General features: G+C 42.6%; 1 protein-coding gene across 1 annotated transcript; it reads right to left on the reverse strand.

Moving 5' to 3' along the window:
• Window positions 1-766: 766 nt before the first annotated feature.
• atp6v1b2 (ATPase H+ transporting V1 subunit B2) lies at window positions 767-21,031 on the reverse strand. Its single transcript, XM_049603828.1, has 14 exons — window positions 20,813-21,031; window positions 15,113-15,168; window positions 14,313-14,411; window positions 13,459-13,552; window positions 13,238-13,315; window positions 12,310-12,449; window positions 11,931-12,032; window positions 10,313-10,410; window positions 9,137-9,260; window positions 8,906-9,056; window positions 6,075-6,157; window positions 5,653-5,757; window positions 5,417-5,546; window positions 767-4,422 (listed from the first exon to the last, which is right to left on the reverse strand). The coding sequence occupies exons 1-14, from the start codon at window positions 20,973-20,975 to the stop codon at window positions 4,286-4,288; spliced, it is 1,560 nt and encodes a 519-aa protein (XP_049459785.1). The 5' UTR covers window positions 20,976-21,031; the 3' UTR covers window positions 767-4,285.
• Window positions 21,032-21,457: the final 426 nt, after the last annotated feature.

Raw genomic sequence — 21,457 nt, forward strand, 5'->3', positions numbered from 1 at the left:
AACCTGTCACTGTATTTCCAGCGCTTTATAGACCCAAAACATGGGTGTTTCGTCGCAGCCTAACATATTTCCAGTGGCGCCAAACACTGGTGTTCAATAGCAACTAGTCACAGGGATAGTGCTACCACAGGGTGTGTTAGGGGACTGAGCCCCAAACAGGTATCTTAAGCCAAAACATATTTTTCAATCTATAACCAAATGTTTTTCGCGCCTAAATCAGAGCACCTTGCTCAACATAAAGTTTCAATGAATGCACCAGATAGTAACGTGTAAATTTAACATATATCTGTGGTTTGCATAAACGGACAATTCCAACATTTATTCAGGCGGCTGTGTAGACTGTGAATTTCTCCTCTGGAATCAATAAAGTTTAAATCTACGGTATAATAAAACATCATTAATTTGTTGGTTATATTTTGTATTAATATCTGAATCAGCAAAGTAACTACAAAGATATTTAATAAAGGTACCGCAATAAAAAAAAAATACAATATTTCTCTCTGAGATTTAGAGAAGTCGAAGTGTAAAGTAGTAGAATATTAAATACTAAGTAAATGTACTTAGTTACTTTCCACACTGGCTATAGGCAGCACAGACTCATGACGCAATGTGTGTTACCTGTCATCAGTTATTAAACAGTTTCCAGTTTGAGGAAACAATCAATGAGCTGGAACAGATGCATTTTTTAAAATCAATATTAAATGTATCTTCTCCTATTAAAAACCCGTCAGTGCTCATTTTGAAGCAGATAGACATGAACTCATCTGATCACAGCAGCTTTTATTTCAGAGACATTTGAGGCGCTGACACTAAACAACGATGCATGCAGGCTGATTATTACACCTGGTCACTGTGCACACACTGTTCAACAGAAATACACCATCTACAGACATTCAGAAGTAAAGAGAACACGTACACAGAGAACGTCATCATCTAAAGGAACCACAACATCCAGCAGTAAAGGAATGATGGGACAGCTTCCTCACACATCATCATCATCATTATCATCATCATCATCAAAGCTCTGATATAATTTCACTTGCCGGCTCTCCTACATGGCTTCCTTGAAAAGTATCACAGCTTCTTCCAGACGAGGCCTCGTACCTGACGGCAGAACATGACAGTCTGTCAGAGTGTCACAGTCGTATGGCATGTACAAGGACAGGAAGGTGCGCCGACTGACCGCCAAAATAAAACATTGTGATGAAATGCCTGCAGGAGCCTAATGAGCACACACGCCTGTCATCACACTTCAGTTCACTCAGGAGCGAGGCTTTCAGCCCAAAACATGGCTGCTTTCAGTGAGCCCTCACTGTGTTTGCAGCATCTTTCTTTGGCCTTCGAACACGGGTGTTTCTGGCGACCTGTAACTGTGTTTCCAGCGTCTATTTGACCCCAAATTTGAGGGTTTTTTTTTTTTTTTAGAGAGCTGCCACGGGTCTCCAGCTGCTTTTTAGCTCCCAAACAAAGGTGTTTTTTAGCAACCTTTTTAGCATCACTGTGTCTCTAGTACATTTTTTTCACATCCAAACATGGGTGTTCTTTTCGGACCCCGTCACTGTTTCTGGCGTCTTTTTTTCTTTGAAATATGGGTGTTTTTAAGTGGGCCGTCGCTGTGTGTTAGATGTGTTAGGCTCAAAAATCCACTACATGTCACCGTGTCTTTAAACAGTTTCTTTACAGGACGTTAGTGACTGAAACAGTCACTCGAGGGTGCAGGAAGTGCAGAGAGACCACAGTGATGCAGCGGCGGCCAGCAGTACACCCGAAGGTATTTTTAAAGTTTTATTTTATTTCCCTCCTTATTTGTATGAGAAGACTAGAGGAGAGTGCTCCTGGGGGCGGGGAGATGATGCAAGCTCACCTGCAGGCCTGCGCCATAAACACACCTCAACAGTGTTTATGTACGGTGTCCCTGCAGACCAGAGACTCTGAGAGGGCGTGGCACCTCAATCAGTTTATAATTTGGCCAATCAGAGGCTTACAATCTACTGTCAGTCCAGTACTGTTCATTTTAATTCAGCGATCCACTTCACAGTTTTACAAGAGGGGAGGAACATATACAAGTCAAACCCCAGAACAGCAGTTACACCGTCCAGGCCTGTCACATGACGCCATGTGGCCCAAAAAGACTTTTTCCGATTGACTTACATCGTAGAGACGTCTGTAAATCAGTGGAAACGTCTTTTTGAGCATCGCAACCCCCACGAAATGACTCAAGTCACTATCACGATTCGACCCGTTTGGTCCAGTAACATTTCCAAAATCTAGAGGAGCTGCACGATCGGATCATTTTGTCCCCATTCAAGTTAGCGGAGCGCTGAACTGGAAATTAGCTACTCAGCCGAGAGAAGTCAGCCTCTTGTCTGCTGCTCCATGGGCCCCACACCTCACAAGATACGAGTAATTTTATACAGTGGAAATAGAGCTTTTTTGGTTTCATACACCACTGAGCAACTTTCATAGTCTGAACGGGGCCCCGCCTCCAACGCTGTATCCAGGTCTCTTTATACATCCACAATAAGACTCACGTTTTTGGATTTCCGTCACTTTGCAAACATTTTTTTGTCATGCTCCGTACGAAAAGAGTTGTGATGACTCAGCAGGTTAACAATAAATAGTTTTAAGATCATTACTGTAAAAATGATGTTAGTCCTAAACTCAAAATTGGTGTGAATATTGGAAGCGAAACTAGACAACTTTTCAACTAGCTAGCATGCTAACTAGCGCGCTAGCTTGCGTGCTAACTAGCTAGCTAACACTGTGTGCTTACCATCAAGTCCTTGATCATAACAGAATATAGTAATTTTCACCACAAGAAAACCTGTTCTTTGTTTAGATTATTAAACAGACAGTGGGTCATAGATGTTTCTGGCTGTCAGTGTCAGCTAGCATGCTAACATTAGCAAGCCTTCATCTTCTCAGGATGGTACCTAGTGGCTAAAGAATATAACGCTTCTTCAGATTACATACATCTTATATCCTCTAAGTAATATTTTTATTGTACGCACAAAACACAGAATTTCCCTTTAAGTGAAAACTTACTTGGTCATAAACCTTTTTCTGATTCTACTTCCAACCATGTGGCAAAAAACTAGCACTTAGTCTGTTAGCTTGATGCTAACACATGGAAGTTGGTATCTTGTGGTGTCCTTTCTAAAATGAACGGTGGTGAAAGTTACGATATTCTGTTATGATCAAGGAGTTTATAAGTTTTTGCAAGCTAGCACGCTAGCTAACTGAAAAGTTGCAAACCCAAGGCTAGCATTATTTTTTACAACAACAATCTTCTGAATATTTATTATTAGCCTGAGGTATCACACTTCACCCCCAAGACAGAGACATCGTATCATATCGTAATCGTAAATATCGTAACGTACTGTATCGAATCGTATCGTAGACATTTTTCTGTTTGCTAACTGATGGAAAAGACAGGGAGGCACCTTCACGCAATAAGTTACTGTCTTTGACTGACAGACAATTGTAAGCCTGATTGAACCACAACTTCTAAAAGTCTACGGTCTGCCGAAACACAAACTTGAACCCGGCTGACACTTTGGACCAGAGAGACACTCTCCTGGCCGACGTTCACTCTGACGGTTTCTTTCTAAACAAACCAAATGTTTTACGTTCAGAGTGAATCCTCGAGCTGTGATAAACAAATCGTCTTCACTCCCTAAACTGGGACCCGCTCATTAAAACACGCAGTGCAATTAAAAACGCTTCTTCGCTTTCTTGCAGGGAGTCGGACAGCTGGTTAGCTTAGCTTAGCATAAAGACTGGAAACAGATGGAAACACTTAGCCTGGCTCTGTCTGATTAACACGTTTTAGCTTGTTCACTGTCTACGTGCAGAAACCAAAATGCGACACGATCATTCGCTGTTTTACAGGGTTTAGTGTCGAACCACCGGTATTTGCCGACATCAACTTCAAAGCCTGGAAAAGGAGGGACAATTACTGTGACTTCTCTGGTATCATTTGCTAATGATAGGCGTGACACAATAATTAAAACGTCATCGTTGTCGTCATCATCATCATCACTTAGACGTTAAAGACATAAACACTCTCACTGTATTCTCTTCCATTCTCACTGTAAACACTCGGTGTACTTCCCTCCTCGTGTTTCTGGTTGTTCAAGCAGGAATGTCGATGTGTTGTCACAAGTGTCAGGACGTTTACAGCATCACATCACGTGTGATGGTACAACACGTTACTGAATGTATAGAGTGAGACGTCACTGAACAGATGGAAGTGGCAGGCCTGGAGGAGATGAAGTGTGTCTGCTTAATGTTTGGCTTCTCGGGGGTAAAACTCAGCCAAGGTGGTCTGAGGGATCCTCTTCAGCATCTCTTTGGGGAAGATCCTCATCAGCTGCCATCCGATGTCCAGAGTCTCAAACACGCTCCTGTTCTCGTAGGCACCTGGACAAACAAACACGTGGACGTGAATATTAATAAACCTGCTTGTAAAGACATTTTAAAGATACAATCTGTACATTTTCTGCAAAATGTCGGAAAAAAATGACACCAGTGTTTGGATGCATGGATGTGTTTAGCAAACCATCGCTGCATTTCCAGCAGAATTTGTGCAACCAAACGTGGGGGCCTTTCAGCCAACTGTGACTATGTTTCCCACGGCATTTGTGCCACCAAATGTGGGTGTTTTTTTATCTACTCAATCTTGCATTAGCAGCAACTTTTGTACCACCAAACATGGGTGTTGTTTCAGTAAGCCGTCACTGAGTTTCCAGCAGCCTTTGGCCATCAGACGTGGGTGTTTTTTAATGAGCTGTCGCTGCATTTCTAGTGAAGTTTGTATCACTACAAGTAGGTGGTTTTTAGCAGACCATCGTTGCATTTCCAATGGTGTCTGTGAAACCAAATCTAGGTGTTTTTAAGTGACCCATCACTGCATTTCCAGGGGAGTTTTTTTAGTAAGCTGCCGCTGAGTTTCAAGCGGCCTTTGGCCATCAAGTATGAGTGTTTCTAGCAACCCATCACTGTATTGCCAGCAGCACTTGTGCCACCAAAGGTGAAAGTTTCTAAGTGACCCATTGCTGCATTTCTAGTGTCACCTGTGCCGCCAAACATAGATGTTTTTAAGTGATGTTTTAAGCACCATTTGTGCAATCAAATTTGATTGTTTTTAGTAAGCTAGCGCTGCATTTCCAGCATCGTGGTTTTTAGTAAGCCAAGTTTCCAGCAGCATTTGGCCATCAAATGTGGGTGTTTATTTTTCTCGACTCATCAATGCATTTTAAGCAACATCTGTACCACCAAAGGCGACTGTTTTTTAGCGACCTCTCAATAAGACTTTTGTTGTATATTTATTTCCTCCTCAGTCGACTGATTGACTGGTCGTTTCAGATCTAGCAGGAACTAAAAACTCTGAGCTATCGGCCTCAGCCCACTGCACCTTGGGCGATGAAGTTTTTCTCGAACTTGGTCAGGAACTCCAGATAGAGCAGGTCATCAGCTGTCAGAGCCTCCTCCCCCACCACCGCCTTCATGGCCTGGACGTCCTTCCCTATGGCATAACACGCGTACTACACACACACACACACACACACACACACACACACACATATTTTCAGACTGCGGTTGTAAAGTAAAATGTATGGAGTGTGAAACAGGAAGTGTGTTATAACTCACGAGCTGGTTGGAAACATCAGAGTGGTCTCTGCGGGTCATTCCCTCCCCGATGGCAGATTTCATGAGACGAGAGAGAGACGGCAGCACGTTGATGGGAGGATAGATCTGACCAAAGACACAACACAACCAGACGTCAGTGAGAAGATAAGAACTACTACATCTGTCCTACAGCTGCTCACACACTTCCTGTCCAGGCTCCAGAGGAAGTTAATTGGATTTCATTTCCACAAGACAACTCTCACAGTCGAGGTTTTGTTTCTTGTTCAGCAGTGCAGAGTAGCAGCACGTCATGCAGGCTGATTAAAAGAATCTGGTTTGGATTTTATTTTGGTGACATTTTCTAGATTAAATTATGTTGGTGAATTAATGAAACCCTGATGAGGAGCTTCAGCGTCCTGTGAGGCTGCGCTGCGCTGTGTTACCTGTCTGTTGTGAAGTTGTCTGTCCACATAGATTTGTCCCTCAGTGATGTAACCCGTCAGGTCAGGGATTGGATGAGTGATGTCTGAAAGACACGAGGACAAACTGTAAATACATCACTGCAGTCATAATCATAATCACAGTGAGCTGTGTTTAAAACAGGATTTATAAGAAGAAGAAGAAGAAGAAGATTTATTTATAAAGCACATTTCATACAGAAAGCAACACAATGTGCTTCACAAAAAAAACATGCATAAAAACATAAAATATGAGCACATATTTACAAGCACGCAGACAGACAACAAACAAGAACATGAATGTATGCAAGCATACATGGATGCATCTTATTGAAAGTGCATAGTGATTCTAGTATTTAGTAATAAAAAAAATTAACAAGCTTGTTAAAAACAGCAGTAAAGAGAAATGTCTTAAGTTTACTTTTAAAAGAGCTCAGTGTTGGCGCATTTCTGACATTACTTGGAAGGGCATTCCATCTGCTAGGAGCATAGCAGCTGAATGCTGCCTCTCCAGCTTTAATGCGCACACGGGGAACAACGAGGAGACCATTAGCTGATGACCTGAGAGTTCTCATTGGCTCATATGGCACAAGTAATTCTTTAATATAATTAGGGGCAGTGCCATTCAGTGCCTTATAGGCAATAAGAAGAATTTTAAATTCAATTCTGGCCTTCAATGGAAGCCAGTGTAAGGACTGAAGAACTGGGGTGATGTGTGTATATTTCTTAGTTCTGGTTAAAATACGTGCAGCAGCATTTTGAATAAGTTGCAGTCGTTTGATGGATTTTTGAGGGAGTCCGGAAAAGAGGCTATTGCAATAATCGAGTCTGCTTGTTACAAATGCAGTTTTTCAGCATCTGAATTTGTCAGAATGTCTCGGATTTTTGAGATGTTTTTCAAATGGAAGAAGGATGATCTTGTGACCTTGTTAATGTGAAAGTGAAAGTTAAGATCAGCATCAGATTTCTGGCATGTTCTTTGCACTTGAGAGCAGATGAACCAAGAATGGCAGAGAATTCCTGTCTTTTTGCTTTTGGACCTATGATAATGATTTCTGTTTTATCATTGTTTAGCTGGAGGAAATTTTGGTTCATCCATGTATTAATGTCATCGATGCATTTGAGTAGTGTTTCCACAGGGCTCAAATCATCAGGAGAGAGGGAGATATAGAGTTGTGCATCATCTGCATAATTATGGTATTGTATATTATGTTTCTGTATAATGTGCCCAAGCAGAAGCATGTATAAATTAAACAGGAGTGGACCAAGGATTGAGCCCTGTGGAACCCCACAGGTCACAGCAACTTTGTCAGATGCATAATTATCGTTGGACACAAAGAAATCCCTGGGTTGTAGGTAGGTAGTGAGCCAGTTTAGGACAGGACCGGAAAGTCCCACCCAGTTATGCAATCTGTCAAGTAAGATCCCATGATCGACAGTGTCGAACGCGGCACTGAGATCTAGGAGTACGAGGATTAAGAGCTTGCCAGTGTCCATGTTTAAGTGGAGATCATTTAAAACTTTAATAAGGGCAGTTTCTGTGCTGTGGTGAGATCTAAAACCAGACTGAAAAACATCAAATAGGTCATTTGTTATCAGGTAATCATTCAGTTGACTGTACACAATTTTTTCAAGGATCTTGCTAAGAAAAGGGAGATTTGAGATTGGTCTATAGTTGCTTAAAACTGAGGGATCTAGACTGTTCTTTTTCAACAATGGTTTTATAACAGCAGTTTTAAGAGCACTTGGGAAAACACCAGACTGGAAGGAGCAATTAACAATTTGTAGTACCTCTGTGCTTAAACAGCTAAAAGTAGTTTTAAAAAAAGCTAGTCGGAATTGGATCCAGGCAACAGGTGGAGGACTTGAGCTGATGCACAGCATCTGCAAGGGTTGTAGAGTCCACAGGAGCAAAATATGACATATCAGAGGTTCTATTCACATAAGTAGGTAACACATCTTTGCCAAGGCTCAAGGAGCTTATATTTTTTCTGATTGTGGTAATTTTACTATTAAAAAATGTTGCAAATTCCTCACATTTTGTAGTGGAGAGTAAGTTTGGGTGGGTAGAAAAAGATGAATTTAAGAGCCGATCAACGGTAGAGAACAGTACTTGTGCATTGTTCAAATTATTATTTATGATATCGGTGAAAAATGATTGTCTGGTGGTTTTTATTGCCTTGTTATAGTTGGAGCGGCAGGATTTGTAGATGTCATAGTGAATTTGAAGCTTGTTTTTTCTCCATTTGTGCTCTGCTCGTCTACTTCCTTTTTTTAGTTGTTTCACAAAAGTATCATTTATCCAAGGAGCCTTTTGTTTTCCAGAGATTGTTTTTGTTTTCAGGGGTGCAATATTGTCAATGAGGTTTGTCACTCTCAGATTGAAGTTGTCTACCAGGACATCTGGGGACATAGATATAGACAGAGCCAGATGTGACATGAATGTGGTAAAGGATTCAGTCAAAGATTTGGCAGTACCAGCACCAATATAGCGTTTTTTTACTGTCCGCATCCCTAACACTTTTTGTGGTGTAAATGAGGCATCAAAATAAATACAAAAATGATCTGATATGGTGATATCCTTGATTGAGGTGATTGTAATATTGAGTCCCTTTCCAATAATCACATTCCAATAATGTGAAGTGCTGTAAAGTTTAGTTGATTCAAAACACACATTAAACACACATTAAACATACGGTGCACTTCAGGCTATGACGTAGGGTACGGCGTGGTCTCTGCATCGACACAGAGCCTGCACCGTAGGTATGGCGTCAATTCGACGCAGAAGTATAAACCCTTCCTGAGTGTGTGAGTACCGTCATTGGGCATCGTGAGGATGGGGATCTGGGTGATGGAGCCGTTACGTCCTTCCACTCGGCCCGCCCTCTCATAGATGGTGGCCAAATCCGTGTACATGTAACCAGGGAAACCTCGCCGGCCTGGCACTTCCTCTCTGGCAGCAGACACCTGAGTTTGGATGAGATACAGAATTCATTTCCTATTTCCTGTAGTCACCTCAGAGTGAATGCTCTGAAATGGGGACTGACCTCTCGGAGAGCTTCTGCGTAGGAGCTCATGTCGGTGAGGATGACGAGGACGTGCTTCTCACACTGATAGGCCAGATACTCTGCTGATGTCAGAGCCAGACGGGGTGTGATGATTCGCTCGATGCTGCAAAAAAGAGAGAAGTTTATGGTACAACTTAAATGACTAATTTATATCAATAATCTACTCCACGTAAATAAAGTGTGGTGAAAAAACAGTTTCAATTTGAAACTAAAATTATTACCACGCCCCTAGATGGACACAAGGTCACAATGACCTTGACCTTTGACTACCAAAATCTAATGAGTTCATTTGCAGGTCCAATTGGATGTTTGAGCCACATTTGAAGAAATTCCTTTGAGATGTTATTCAGATATTGCGTTCACAAGAATGAGATGTACACAAGGTCACAGAGACCTTTGACTACCAAATTTTGATTCAGTTCATCTTTGACTCAAAGTGGACGTTTGTGCCAAATTAAAGAAATTCTTGCAAAGTTTTCTTGAGATATTGTATTCATAAAAATGACACAGACAAGGTCACATTGACCTTGCCCTTTGAACTGTGACCATTAAAATCTAATCACTTTATCCTGAATCAAAGTGGACATTTGTGCCAAATGTGAAAAAATTCCCTCAAGGTGTTCTCGAAATATAATGTTCGTGAGAACGAGACAGAAAAGGTCACAGTGACTTTTGACCATCAAAATCTAAACAGTTAAACCTGACTCAAAGTGGATGTTTGTGTCAAATTTAAAGAAATTCCCTCAAGGTGTTCTTGAGATATCGTGTTCATGAGTGAGACAGATGACATCACAGTGACCTTGACCCTTTGACAATTAAAATCTAATTCATCCTTGAGTCTAAATGGACGTTTGTGCCAAATTTAAAAAATACTCCCTCAAGATATCGCGTTCACCATAATGAGACCGACAAGTCACAGTAACCGTGACCTTTGACCTTTCACCAAAACCTAATGAGTTAATTTTTTAATCCAAGAGGGTGTTTGTGCCAAATGTAAAGGAATTCTCTCATAGCCTTTTGAGATATTGTGTTTGTAAGAATGGGACGGACAGCCCTTTCAATTAATGTTTTAATTAGTCACTAATTATTCCAGATAAAGTCTTTTTTGTTTGTTTTTTTTAAACTAAAAACAAGGTGAGGAGCTGAAGGTCATACGTGGGGTCGTTGGCCAGGTTGAGGAACAAACAGACGTTGTCCATGGAACCGTTCTCCTCAAAGTCAGACTTAAAGAACCTGGCGGTCTCCATGTTCACCTGATGGCACAGAGAAGACACAACAATATAACGTTAGCACCTTTTAAAGTTGGTTAGCGCCAAGCAGCAACGTCTGGGGCTGAAAAATGTTGCCAAAACCTGCAGTTCTTCTAATGTCCAGTAGAGGCTGGCTCCAACAGTGAGTCAGTCCCCACAGACCCCCCATGTTAACATGTAGAAATGAGCATGTTTACAGCTGGTACAAGAACAGTTTTGGTCTCTGTAGCTAATTTCAACATTCATGAATTTATATAAAACTCACCTGTTTACATTTTATTACAGCTTTAAGGGCGGGGCCTCTTTGCATTAGCATTATCACAGTTAACCATAGCTTTAAATGCACTGTGCTAACCAAGCTAGCAGCTAGCATTCGCTCCACCCTCTCGTGCAAATATGGTCGCTTCTTAGCTTCAAAACTCCAAGATAAAAACGGCCAAAATGCTGAACTCAAGGTTTGAAAACAGGAGTCCAGCAACCAGTGGATGACTTCACGGTGGCTACAACCATTTTATACAGTCGATGGTTTGTCATCAAACACGCCGCCTTGTCCGTGATTTTGGCGTCGGACACTGATTCCCCTTTGACCACCAAAATGTGATGAGTTAATTCTAGAGTCCAAGAAGACGTTTGTGCCAAATTTGAGTATATTCCTCCAGGGTGTCCTCGGGATATTGCTCTTGCAAGAATGAGACAAATGAGGTCACTGTGACCTTGATCTTTGACCACCAAAATCTTATCAGTTCATCGCTGAATCCAAGTGGTTGTTTGTGCCAAATTTGAAGAAATTCCCTTACAGCACTGAAGATACTGCATTTACAAGAATGACACTGATCAGATCACAAGAAAGAGACAGACAAGGTGACTGTGACCTTGACCTTTGACCACAAAAATCTAATCAGGCCATTGTGGAGTGAAAGAGGACATTTGTGCCAAACTTTAAGAAATATCCTCAAGGCGTTTTTGGGGTATCACCTTCACGAGAATAAGTAAGACAAGGACATGGTGACCTTGACCTTTGACCACCAAATCTCTATTAGTTCATCGTTAACTCTAGGCGGAGGTTTGTGCCAAATTTGAAAATATATTCCCTCACGGTGTTCTTGGGATATTGCTCTCACAAGAATGAGACAAAAGAGGTCACAGGGGCCTTGACCTTTGACCACCAAAATCTAATCAGTTTATCGTTAAGTTCCAGTGGAGATTTGTGCCAAACTTGAAGAAATTTCCTCGAGGCGTTCTCAGGTTATTACGGTCACGAGAATGGGATGTATGAACGTATGAACTGATGAATGGACAACCCAAGAGCTTGATGCCTGTGGCCACGGCTAACGAGGAGGCATGACATCAGGCAGTATCGTGCGGTTTAGACGTTTAAAGAAAAGTTAAATATTTATCTGTGGCTCCATGAATTCTTTCTGACCAGCAGACGTCATATCTGGGGATGAAAACACCTGAGACAGGTGGAGAGTTGAGAGGAAAGTGTCAGAATTTGCTGGTGAAAAATAAAGTGCAGTTCTCACCCCCATAGCTGCAAACACGATGGCAAAGTTGTCCTCGCTGTAGTCCATCACGTCCTTGGATTTCTTCACCAAACCGGCCTGTCGACAGATCTGAGCTGCAATCTGAAGAGCGGAGGGAACGAGGTCATCACACAAACCTTCAACAACATCCGAAGCTAATTTACTGCCCTGAACCGTTCATCTGAACAACTCCACACTGCGCCTCCTCTGGTCCTCAGCAAAAAATCAGTTTTAGCTTTCTACATTAATCAAATCCAGCCCAAATTAAAGTGACACAATTAATGAATCAATGTTATTCATTACAGTTAATGAGGATTCAGCACACAGAACATTCACAGGCCTCCCTCCACGTTCAAACAGCTCCTGTGTCAGTCTGCACCTCGTTGTGTGGCAGGCCGGCAGCAGAGAAGATGGGGATTTTCTGCCCTCTGGCGATGCTGTTCATGCCATCGATGGCAGATATTCCCGTCTGGATCATCTCCTCAGGGTAGATACGGCACTGAGGGTTTATAGGCTGGCCTGGAACATAAACACAACCATACACTCCTGTAAAAGCCAACGTATGAGGTGTGTTAGTGGTGTTGTTTCAGCTCGAGACTCCAGCACAGCTTCACTACAGAAGACATGCAGCAGGATGAATGTTGGCACTGTATGTTTTTACAAATCACAGACACAGTGAAACTTTCATCTCAAACATTTCAAAAACACTGTGTTTATGTTTTGGCACAAAAACTATTTGGTTATAGATTGGAAAAGATCATGTCTTGGGGTCAAAGTCCTGCAGGACAAACTCTGTGTCTGAGTACAAAAACAACCACTTCTCACGGCACTATGCTGGCTTGGAAACTATAATGACGCTGCAGGAAACACAGCGACAGGTCACTAAAAACATCCATGTCTGAAGGCTAAAAAGCCACCGAAACACAGCAACAAGTTGCCTAACAATTGCCCATGTTCAAGAGTGAAAAAATGTCCGGCAACACAGCAATGGCTCTCTAAACAACATCCACATTTGGGAGTTAAAAAGCCGCCGGAAATACAGAGTCAGTTCCCTTAAAACCGCCCACGTCTGGGGGCTGAAAATCCTCAAGAAAAGGCGCAGGAGACAGCTCCCAAAAAAACATCAACATTTGGGGGCTGAAAAGCCGTAAGAAACACGGTGACAGTTTCCTGACAAAACACCCTTTTATGGGGTTAAAAATCAGCAGGAAATACCAACAACAGGTCCCTAAATTCACACACATTTTGGGGGCCAAAAACCTGCTGGAAAAACAGACAGAACTCAAAATCAAAAACAGTCAACGTACCCATGATGTCCAGGAAGTCTTCAGCCAGGACTGCTGGTCCTCTGTCGATAGGTTTACCAGATCCATTAAACACACGGCCTGCAAACACACACACACACACACACACACACACACTTTATCATATATCAGCACATAAACATACAAACCAAACCGTCACAGGTGAAACCGAGTTTCTGTGAAGCTGCAGTGTCGTCTCAGTTCGACATGTTTCTGTGTCGTACCCAACATGTCCTCGGAGACAGGCGTCCTCAGGATGTCTCCTGTGAACTCGCAGCTCGTCTTCTTGGCATCAATACCTGAAGTCCCCTCAAACACCTGCAGGGGGCAGAGTGGAGTGAATCAAAGCTGGAGCCAGAAGGAAATGTTGGTCATTATATGTTTCTGCAAACCACAAATACGTCACGTCACGCCGTACGTTTCAACGCACAGATGTTTCAGTGTTTCTAAAATAATATCTGAGCTGACGTCATCATCAGGAGGTGGATGGTGCGACACCTCGGAGAGACGCCTGACAAGCTGCAGACCACTGTTCAACACCAACAAACAACAAAGCTGGTGTGTTTTTTTAACGAGGGTGTTGTTTAACGACCTGATGATGCAGGTACAGGGCTGAGAGGTTGTTTCTTAGCGAGACACGCTGCTTTTCCTGAAATGTAAAGTTTGAACATATCTGTATCTGTGGTTTACGCAAAAGTACAAAGCCAACATTTATTGTGGCGACTTGGTTTGAAGCTGAGCATTTATCATCACATCAGTGGAGCAGCAGGTTAAATTAATGTAAACCCTCCGGCTGTGGGTCACAGGTGTGCATCTCACCTGTCTAATGTTGGTTTCAGTGCTGGTTAACAAAGGTGAAATATGGAACAGGACAGGATCTTTGAACAAAGTATTTTCTCTGTTGTGATTTTATTTTCTCTCGTTCCTGTAGCAACGTCCATGACCGTTCATCTTGAGGACATATTTCACTCTGATGTCAGCGTCATGGCGGCGCTACAGGAAGTGTGTCGGGCTGATCCTCTGAGGAAGATGAACGTCTGAACTGAACTGAGTCCAGTAACAGCAGAGATGTGAGTACCTGCACCACAGCTTTGGAGCCGGTGACCTCCAGCACCTGGCCGCTCCTCTTGGTCCCATCAGGCAGTGTGAGATGGACGATCTCTGCGTAGCGAGGAAACTGTTGGAGTGAAGCAGGAAATGTCGTCAGATGACTTTCTTTATTGGATTCTGAAGTGACACAACATTTACAGGATCAAAAATATTACTTTGAGAACAACAACACCGACAAAACAAGCGTGACAGCACAACAAACAATCAATAAAACAACATTTTAAAACAGACAGATTCATACCAGTCCTGACCAGATGTTCACAGGCCTCTAACACAGACATAAGAAGTTACAGAGAATCTGCTCATTGATGGTGACTGACACATCGTACGGATGCGCTTTGTAGGATAATGTGTTCATAATGTGCAGCGCAAAGTGCCACACATCTCAGCAACATTTACAATACGATTCTGATTACTGAAAAATGCAAACGTTGTAATTATATACGCAGCATTTTTTCTGAGAATGTTTAAGCTTCTGGATTAAATTATGTTCAACTCTGACTCTGTGTTTTTTACTTTCGGACGAGTCGACTCAAAGTTTAAGCTCCCGTTTAAACGTTAGGGACGTCGCTCGTGTTGAGGGACCTGATAAAAGTGGAATATCTGCACGTTGACGAGAAATGTTGTGTTCCATCTGGACGTCATTTGAATTCCTAGAAAATTAAAGTATCACATTTTCTCTCCTGAGGACTGAGGGCTTTGAATAAAGGGTGAGAACATCAGGAGAAACTCTGAGATGTCTGAATCCAGAGGATGTTTGTTTCTTACCTTCACCTGATCCAGAATCACCAGCGGCCCGTTGACTCCAGAAACTGTTTTATAGGCTGAGGAGACAGAAACAAGTTGTGCTGACTGAGCCTGAACTGATTCTCCATCAGAGTCAGCAGAGCTGAAGATTCGGCCGGGCCGGTGTCGCACAACCGACTGACGGCTGAAACAATCAGTCAATCGACAGAAAATTAGCATGCAACTTTTTTTTAAAAAAATTGAATTGTTTAAAGTCATTTTTTGAGCAAAAAACTGAAACAAAAAGTTCTGATAAACTTCACTGATCTCCAGAGAAAATTCAGGTGTTGCAGCACAAAGACAGAAATAAGTACAGATAAATAACGAAATATTAAACAACCAAAATTGAACAAAATATAGTCACGAGTGAACCGAAAGCATTTCAATAACAGCACACGCAATTTGTTCCCAATTTATCGTATCTGAATAAAACGTGGTGGCTTTGTTCAGGACGTAGTGTATGAACTCTAGTCGGGTTGCTCAAAGACAGTTTGAATTAATTAGTTAAATTAATTTTCTGCTAAGCTTCGCCCCTTGAGAGGACTGTTTTAATGATGGCGGCCATGTTGGTTTTTTTACCAATATTGCTCATTTATTGTAGGATCATGTCTCTCAGTCTCAAAAGGCTGTTTGCCAGATTTGGTGCTGATAGAGTCGAAATTTTTAAAAAGTCGCTCGTTTCAGTGTTTTTCACAAAATGAGCACAAAATCTGTCGCAGCGGACGTTTACAGTCCACGAGGGTTTTTGTGCACTGAGATGTACGTGTGTAGAAAATTTCACGTCAATCAGAGTTATGGTGTGAGGGGGCGTGGCCTTCCCAAGAAAGTGATTTCGGGCATTAATTACAGCGCCACCATGTGAGGAAGCATTTGTACGTCATTCCCAGGTATTAAACCAAGACTCATGTTTGAGCTCATTTCAGCTGACTGCAGTCTGACGCAGCAGAAGACAAGAAACAACAACAACAACAACAAACTGGCACAAACTGAAAAGAGTCGGCTCATTTTCAACGGGAAAATAAATTAAATAAAAAGTAAAATAAGAGAGATGAACCAGGAACACAGGGAGAATCTGCAGTGAGGATTTTTCTGTTTAAAATTACGGTGAACTGATTATTTTCAGGTTTTGGACATTTGAAGACATTTAAAGACATTTAAAGACGTCCCCTCTGTGATGAACATTTAACCCTGTGATGACTGGCCTGTCTGATCTTCATCTCAGCCTCATGTTAAACTGTATTCATGGTGCTCCTCATCACAGTGCGTCCGACAGAAGGACGAAGCAGCTGCACAGTGTTGGTATTTTTATCCAGCTGAGGCCCACACACTTTTATACAACACAGAGAATCAGCAGCACGAGCTGCAGCTCAGCGTTGACCAAGAAGAGACATGTATTGACCAAGAAGAGACATGTATTGGCCAAGAAGAGACATGTACCGACCAAGAAGAGACATGTATTGGCCAAGAAGAGACATGTATTGACCAGGAAGAGACATGTATTGACCAAGAAGAGACATGTACCGACCAAGAAGAGACATGTATTGACCAGGAAGAGACATGTATTGACCAAGAAGAGACATGTACCGACCAAGAAGAGACATGTATTGACCAGGAAGAGACATGTATTGACCAGGAAGAGACATGTACCGACCAGGAAGAGACATGTATTGACCAAGAAGAGACATGTACCGACCAGGAAGAGACATGTACCGACCAAGAAGAGACATGTATTGACCAAGAAGAGACATGTATTGACCAAGAAGAGACATGTACCGACCAAGAAGAGACATGTATTGACCAAGAAGAGACATGTACCGACCAAGAAGAGACATGTATTGGCCAAGAAGAGACATGTACCGACCAGGAAGAGACATGTATTGACCAGGAAGAGACATGTATTGACCAGGAAGAGACATGTATTGACCAAGAAGAGACATGCATTGACCAAGAAGAGACATGTACCGACCAGGAAGAGACATGTATTGACCAGGAAGAGACATGTACCGACCAAGAAGAGACATGTATTGACCAAGAAGAGACATGTACCAACCAGGAAGAGACATGTATTGACCAGGAAGAGACATGTACCGACCAAGAAGAGACATGTATTGACCAAGAAGAGACATGTACCGACCAAGAAGAGACATGTATTGACCAAGAAGAGACATGTACCGACCAGGAAGAGACATGTATTGACCAGGAAGAGACATGTACCGACCAAGAAGAGACATGTACCGACCAAGAAGAGACATGTATTGACCAAGAAGAGACATGTATTGACCAGGAAGAGACATGCATTGACCAAGAAGAGACATGTATTGACCAAGAAGAGACATGTATTGACCAAGAAGAGACATGCATTGACCAAGAAGAGACATGTATTGACCAAGAAGAGACATGTATTGACCAAGAAGAGACATGTATTGACCAAGAAGAGACATGTACTGACCAAGAAGAGACATGTATTGACCAAGAAGAGACATGTACTGACCAAGAAGAGACATGTACTGACCAAGAAGAGACATGTATTGACCAAGAAGAGACATGTACTGACCAAGAAGAGACATGTACTGACCAAGAAGAGACATGTATTGACCAAGAAGAGACATGTATTGACCAGGAAGAGACATGTATTGACCAGGAAGAGACACGTACCGACCAAGAAGAGACATGTATTGACCAGGAAGAGACATGTATTGACCAGGAAGAGACATGTATTGACCAAGAAGAGACATATACCGACCAAGAAGAGACATGTACCGACCAGGAAGAGACATGCATTGACCAGGAAGAGACATGCATTGACCAGGAAGAGACATGTACCGACCAAGAAGAGACATGTATTGACCAAGAAGAGACATGTATTGACCAGGAAGAGACATGTATTGACCAAGAAGAGACATGTATTGACCAGGAAGAGACATGTATTGACCAGGAAGAGACATGTATTGACCAAGAAGAGACATGCATTGACCAAGAAGAGACATGTATTGACCAGGAAGAGACATGTATTGACCAAGAAGAGACATGCATTGACCAAGAAGAGACATGCATTGACCAAGAAGAGACATGCATTGACCAAGAAGAGACATGTATTGACCAGGAAGAGACATGTATTGACCAGGAAGAGACATGTATTGACCAGGAAGAGACATGTACCGACCAAGAAGAGACATGTACCGACCAGGAAGAGACATGTATTGACCAGGAAGAGACATGTACTGACCAGGAAGAGACACGTATTGACCAGGAAGAGACATGTATTGACCAGGAAGAGACATGCATTGACCAAGAAGAGACATGTATTGACCAAGAAGAGACATGTACCGACCAGGAAGAGACATGTACCGACCAGGAAGAGACATGTATTGACCAGGAAGAGACATGTACCGACCAGGAAGAGACACGTATTGACCAGGAAGAGACATGTATTGACCAGGAAGAGACACGTATTGACCAGGAAGAGACATGTATTGACCAGGAAGAGACATGCATTGACCAAGAAGAGACATGTATTGACCAAGAAGAGACATGTACCGACCAGGAAGAGACATGTACCGACCAGGAAGAGACATGCATTGACCAAGAAGAGACATGTACCGACCAGGAAGAGACATGTATTGACCAGGAAGAGACATGCATTGACCAAGAAGAGACATGTACCGACCAGGAAGAGACATGTATTGACCAAGAAGAGACATGCATTGACCAAGAAGAGACATGTACCGACCAGGAAGAGACATGCATTGACCAAGAAGAGACATGTACCGACCAAGAAGAGACATGTATTGACCAAGAAGAGACATGTACCGACCAGGAAGAGACACGTATTGACCAGGAAGAGACATGTATTGACCAAGAAGAGACATGTATTGACCAAGAAGAGACATGCATTGACCAAGAAGAGACATGTATTGACCAAGAAGAGACATGTACCGACCAGGAAGAGACACGTATTGACCAGGAAGAGACACGTATTGACCAGGAAGAGACATGTATTGACCAAGAAGAGACATGTATTGACCAAGAAGAGACATGCATTGACCAAGAAGAGACATGTATTGACCAAGAAGAGACATGTACCGACCAGGAAGAGACACGTATTGACCAGGAAGAGACACGTACCGACCAAGAAGAGACATGTACCGACCAAGAAGAGACATGTACCGACCAAGAAGAGACATGCATTGACCAAGAAGAGACATGTATTGACCAAGAAGAGACATGTACCGACCAAGAAGAGACATGTATTGACCAAGAAGAGACATGCATTGACCAAGAAGAGACATGTATTGACCAAGAAGAGACATGCATTGACCAAGAAGAGACATGTACCGACCAGGAAGAGACATGTATTGACCAAGAAGAGACATGTATTGACCAAGAAGAGACATGTATTGACCAGGAAGAGACATGTATTGACCAGGAAGAGACATGCATTGACCAAGAAGAGACATGTATTGACCAAGAAGAGACATGTATTGACCAGGAAGAGACATGTATTGACCAGGAAGAGACATGCATTGACCAAGAAGAGACATGTATTGACCAAGAAGAGACATGTATTGACCAGGAAGAGACATGTATTGACCAGGAAGAGACATGTATTGACCAAGAAGAGACATGTATTGACCAAGAAGAGACATGTATTGACCAGGAAGAGACATGTATTGACCAGGAAGAGACATGCATTGACCAAGAAGAGACATGTATTGACCAAGAAGAGACATGTATTGACCAAGAAGAGACATGTATTGACCAGGAAGAGACATGTATTGACCAGGAAGAGACATGCATTGACCAAGAAGAGACATGTATTGACCAAGAAGAGACATGTATTGACCAGGAAGAGACATGTATTGACCAGGAAGAGACATGTATTGACCAAGAAGAGACACGTATCGACATGTACCGACCAGGAAGAGACTCACAATGAGCACAATTAAACATTAAACAGCTACAAAGAGACACAAGACGACTACAGGGAGACACAGGTCGACCACAAGTGAAAAAGACGACTACAAAGATGCAAAACAGCTGCAAAGAGACACAAAACGACTCAGGGTGACTATGAAAAGAGAAAAACAACCACAGAGACAGAACGAGCACAAAGACACACAAAACCCCAGAGAGATGATTCGCTACGACAAAGAGACACAAAACAACTACAAATGGGATAAACAACTACAAAGACACACATAATGACCACAAGGCTACAAAAAGATACAGAATGACAACAAAGAGATGCAGAACAGTTGCAGAGACACAGACAGTCTCACAAGGACTACAAAAAGAGATACACAACCACAAAGACACACAAAACAACTACAAACCGACACAGCCCAACCGCAAGGACACAAAACCACTTCAGAGAGATGCGTAGAGACAAAAAGATGCAACACGACAACACAAACAGGATGAGGAACGATAAAGAGTGTGTGTGTGTGTGTGTGTGTGTGTGTGTGTGTGTGTGTGTGGAGGTGGTGGGGGGGCCCTCTGAGCCCAAGGGCCCTCTGTCTCCTGATGTCTGAGGACAGATGAAGTGTCAGGTGTGTGTTGCTCTCAGACCCCTGACTCATCCTCAGGACGGGACTTCAACGTGTCTTCAAAATGACGCAGACCTGTGGAGTCCTGAATCAACCAGAGTCGCAGCAGCGGAAGGACCGACGCGTTCACACTCACTGAGGCGGGGCTGCGAGATGTAATCCCGGCTCACGGCCATCACATGCTCCCGGGAGGCGGCGGAGGACCGCGGGGCGGCGGCCGTCGGTTTGGTCCCGCTGACAGCCGAGGACAGCTCACTCATGGCCCCGTTCACCATCCCTCTGAGAGCCTTCATCGCCATGTTTCCACCTGCAGCACCGCAGCAGCGTCCGAGTCGTGACAGCCCCGGCGCATGCGCAGCAGAGGAACACCAGCTGCATCGTGAGGGGTGGTCACATTATAAAGTTTTATACCTGTTAAAGAAAAACACTCAGGTTTCACCCTCTGTCCTGAAAGTCCGCTACAAATATGGAGACATGATCCATGAGAACATTTACAGGTCATTATGAGGGACATCTTAGGGACTGTTCGTTACTTACTGTGGGGGCATGCCAATAATATTTTAAGCACTGCAGAGGGACTAATGTTTCTTATTACGGTTATTAAATGGTTGTTATTTGTGTTTATTTTACAGCACAATTTATTAAATCATCAAAAAAAATATAGAACAAAAAAGGGCAACATTTTGAAAGGAAACCTGGTTACAAATCCCCATGTTTGACTTAAAAGTTGGAGGTAAAATAAATGTAAAATAGAAATATTTATATTTGTATAAAACACTTA

The sequence above is a fragment of the Epinephelus fuscoguttatus genome, linkage group LG18, assembly GCF_011397635.1.
Source record: "Epinephelus fuscoguttatus linkage group LG18, E.fuscoguttatus.final_Chr_v1".
NCBI classification, from domain to species: Eukaryota; Metazoa; Chordata; class Actinopteri; order Perciformes; family Serranidae; genus Epinephelus; species Epinephelus fuscoguttatus.

Coding starts and splice junctions, on each gene's coding strand:
- atp6v1b2 (XM_049603828.1), bottom strand. CDS start 20,975: ATGGCGATGAAGGCTCTCAGAGGGATGGTGAACGGGGCCATGAGTGAG. Junction 13,553..14,312: donor GCTCCAAAGCTGTGGTGCAG/GTACTCACATCT, acceptor TGCCCCCTGCAG/GTGTTTGAGGGGACTTCAGG. Junction 10,411..11,930: donor TCGTGTTTGCAGCTATGGGG/GTGAGAACTGCA, acceptor CTGTGCCATCAG/GTGAACATGGAGACCGCCAG.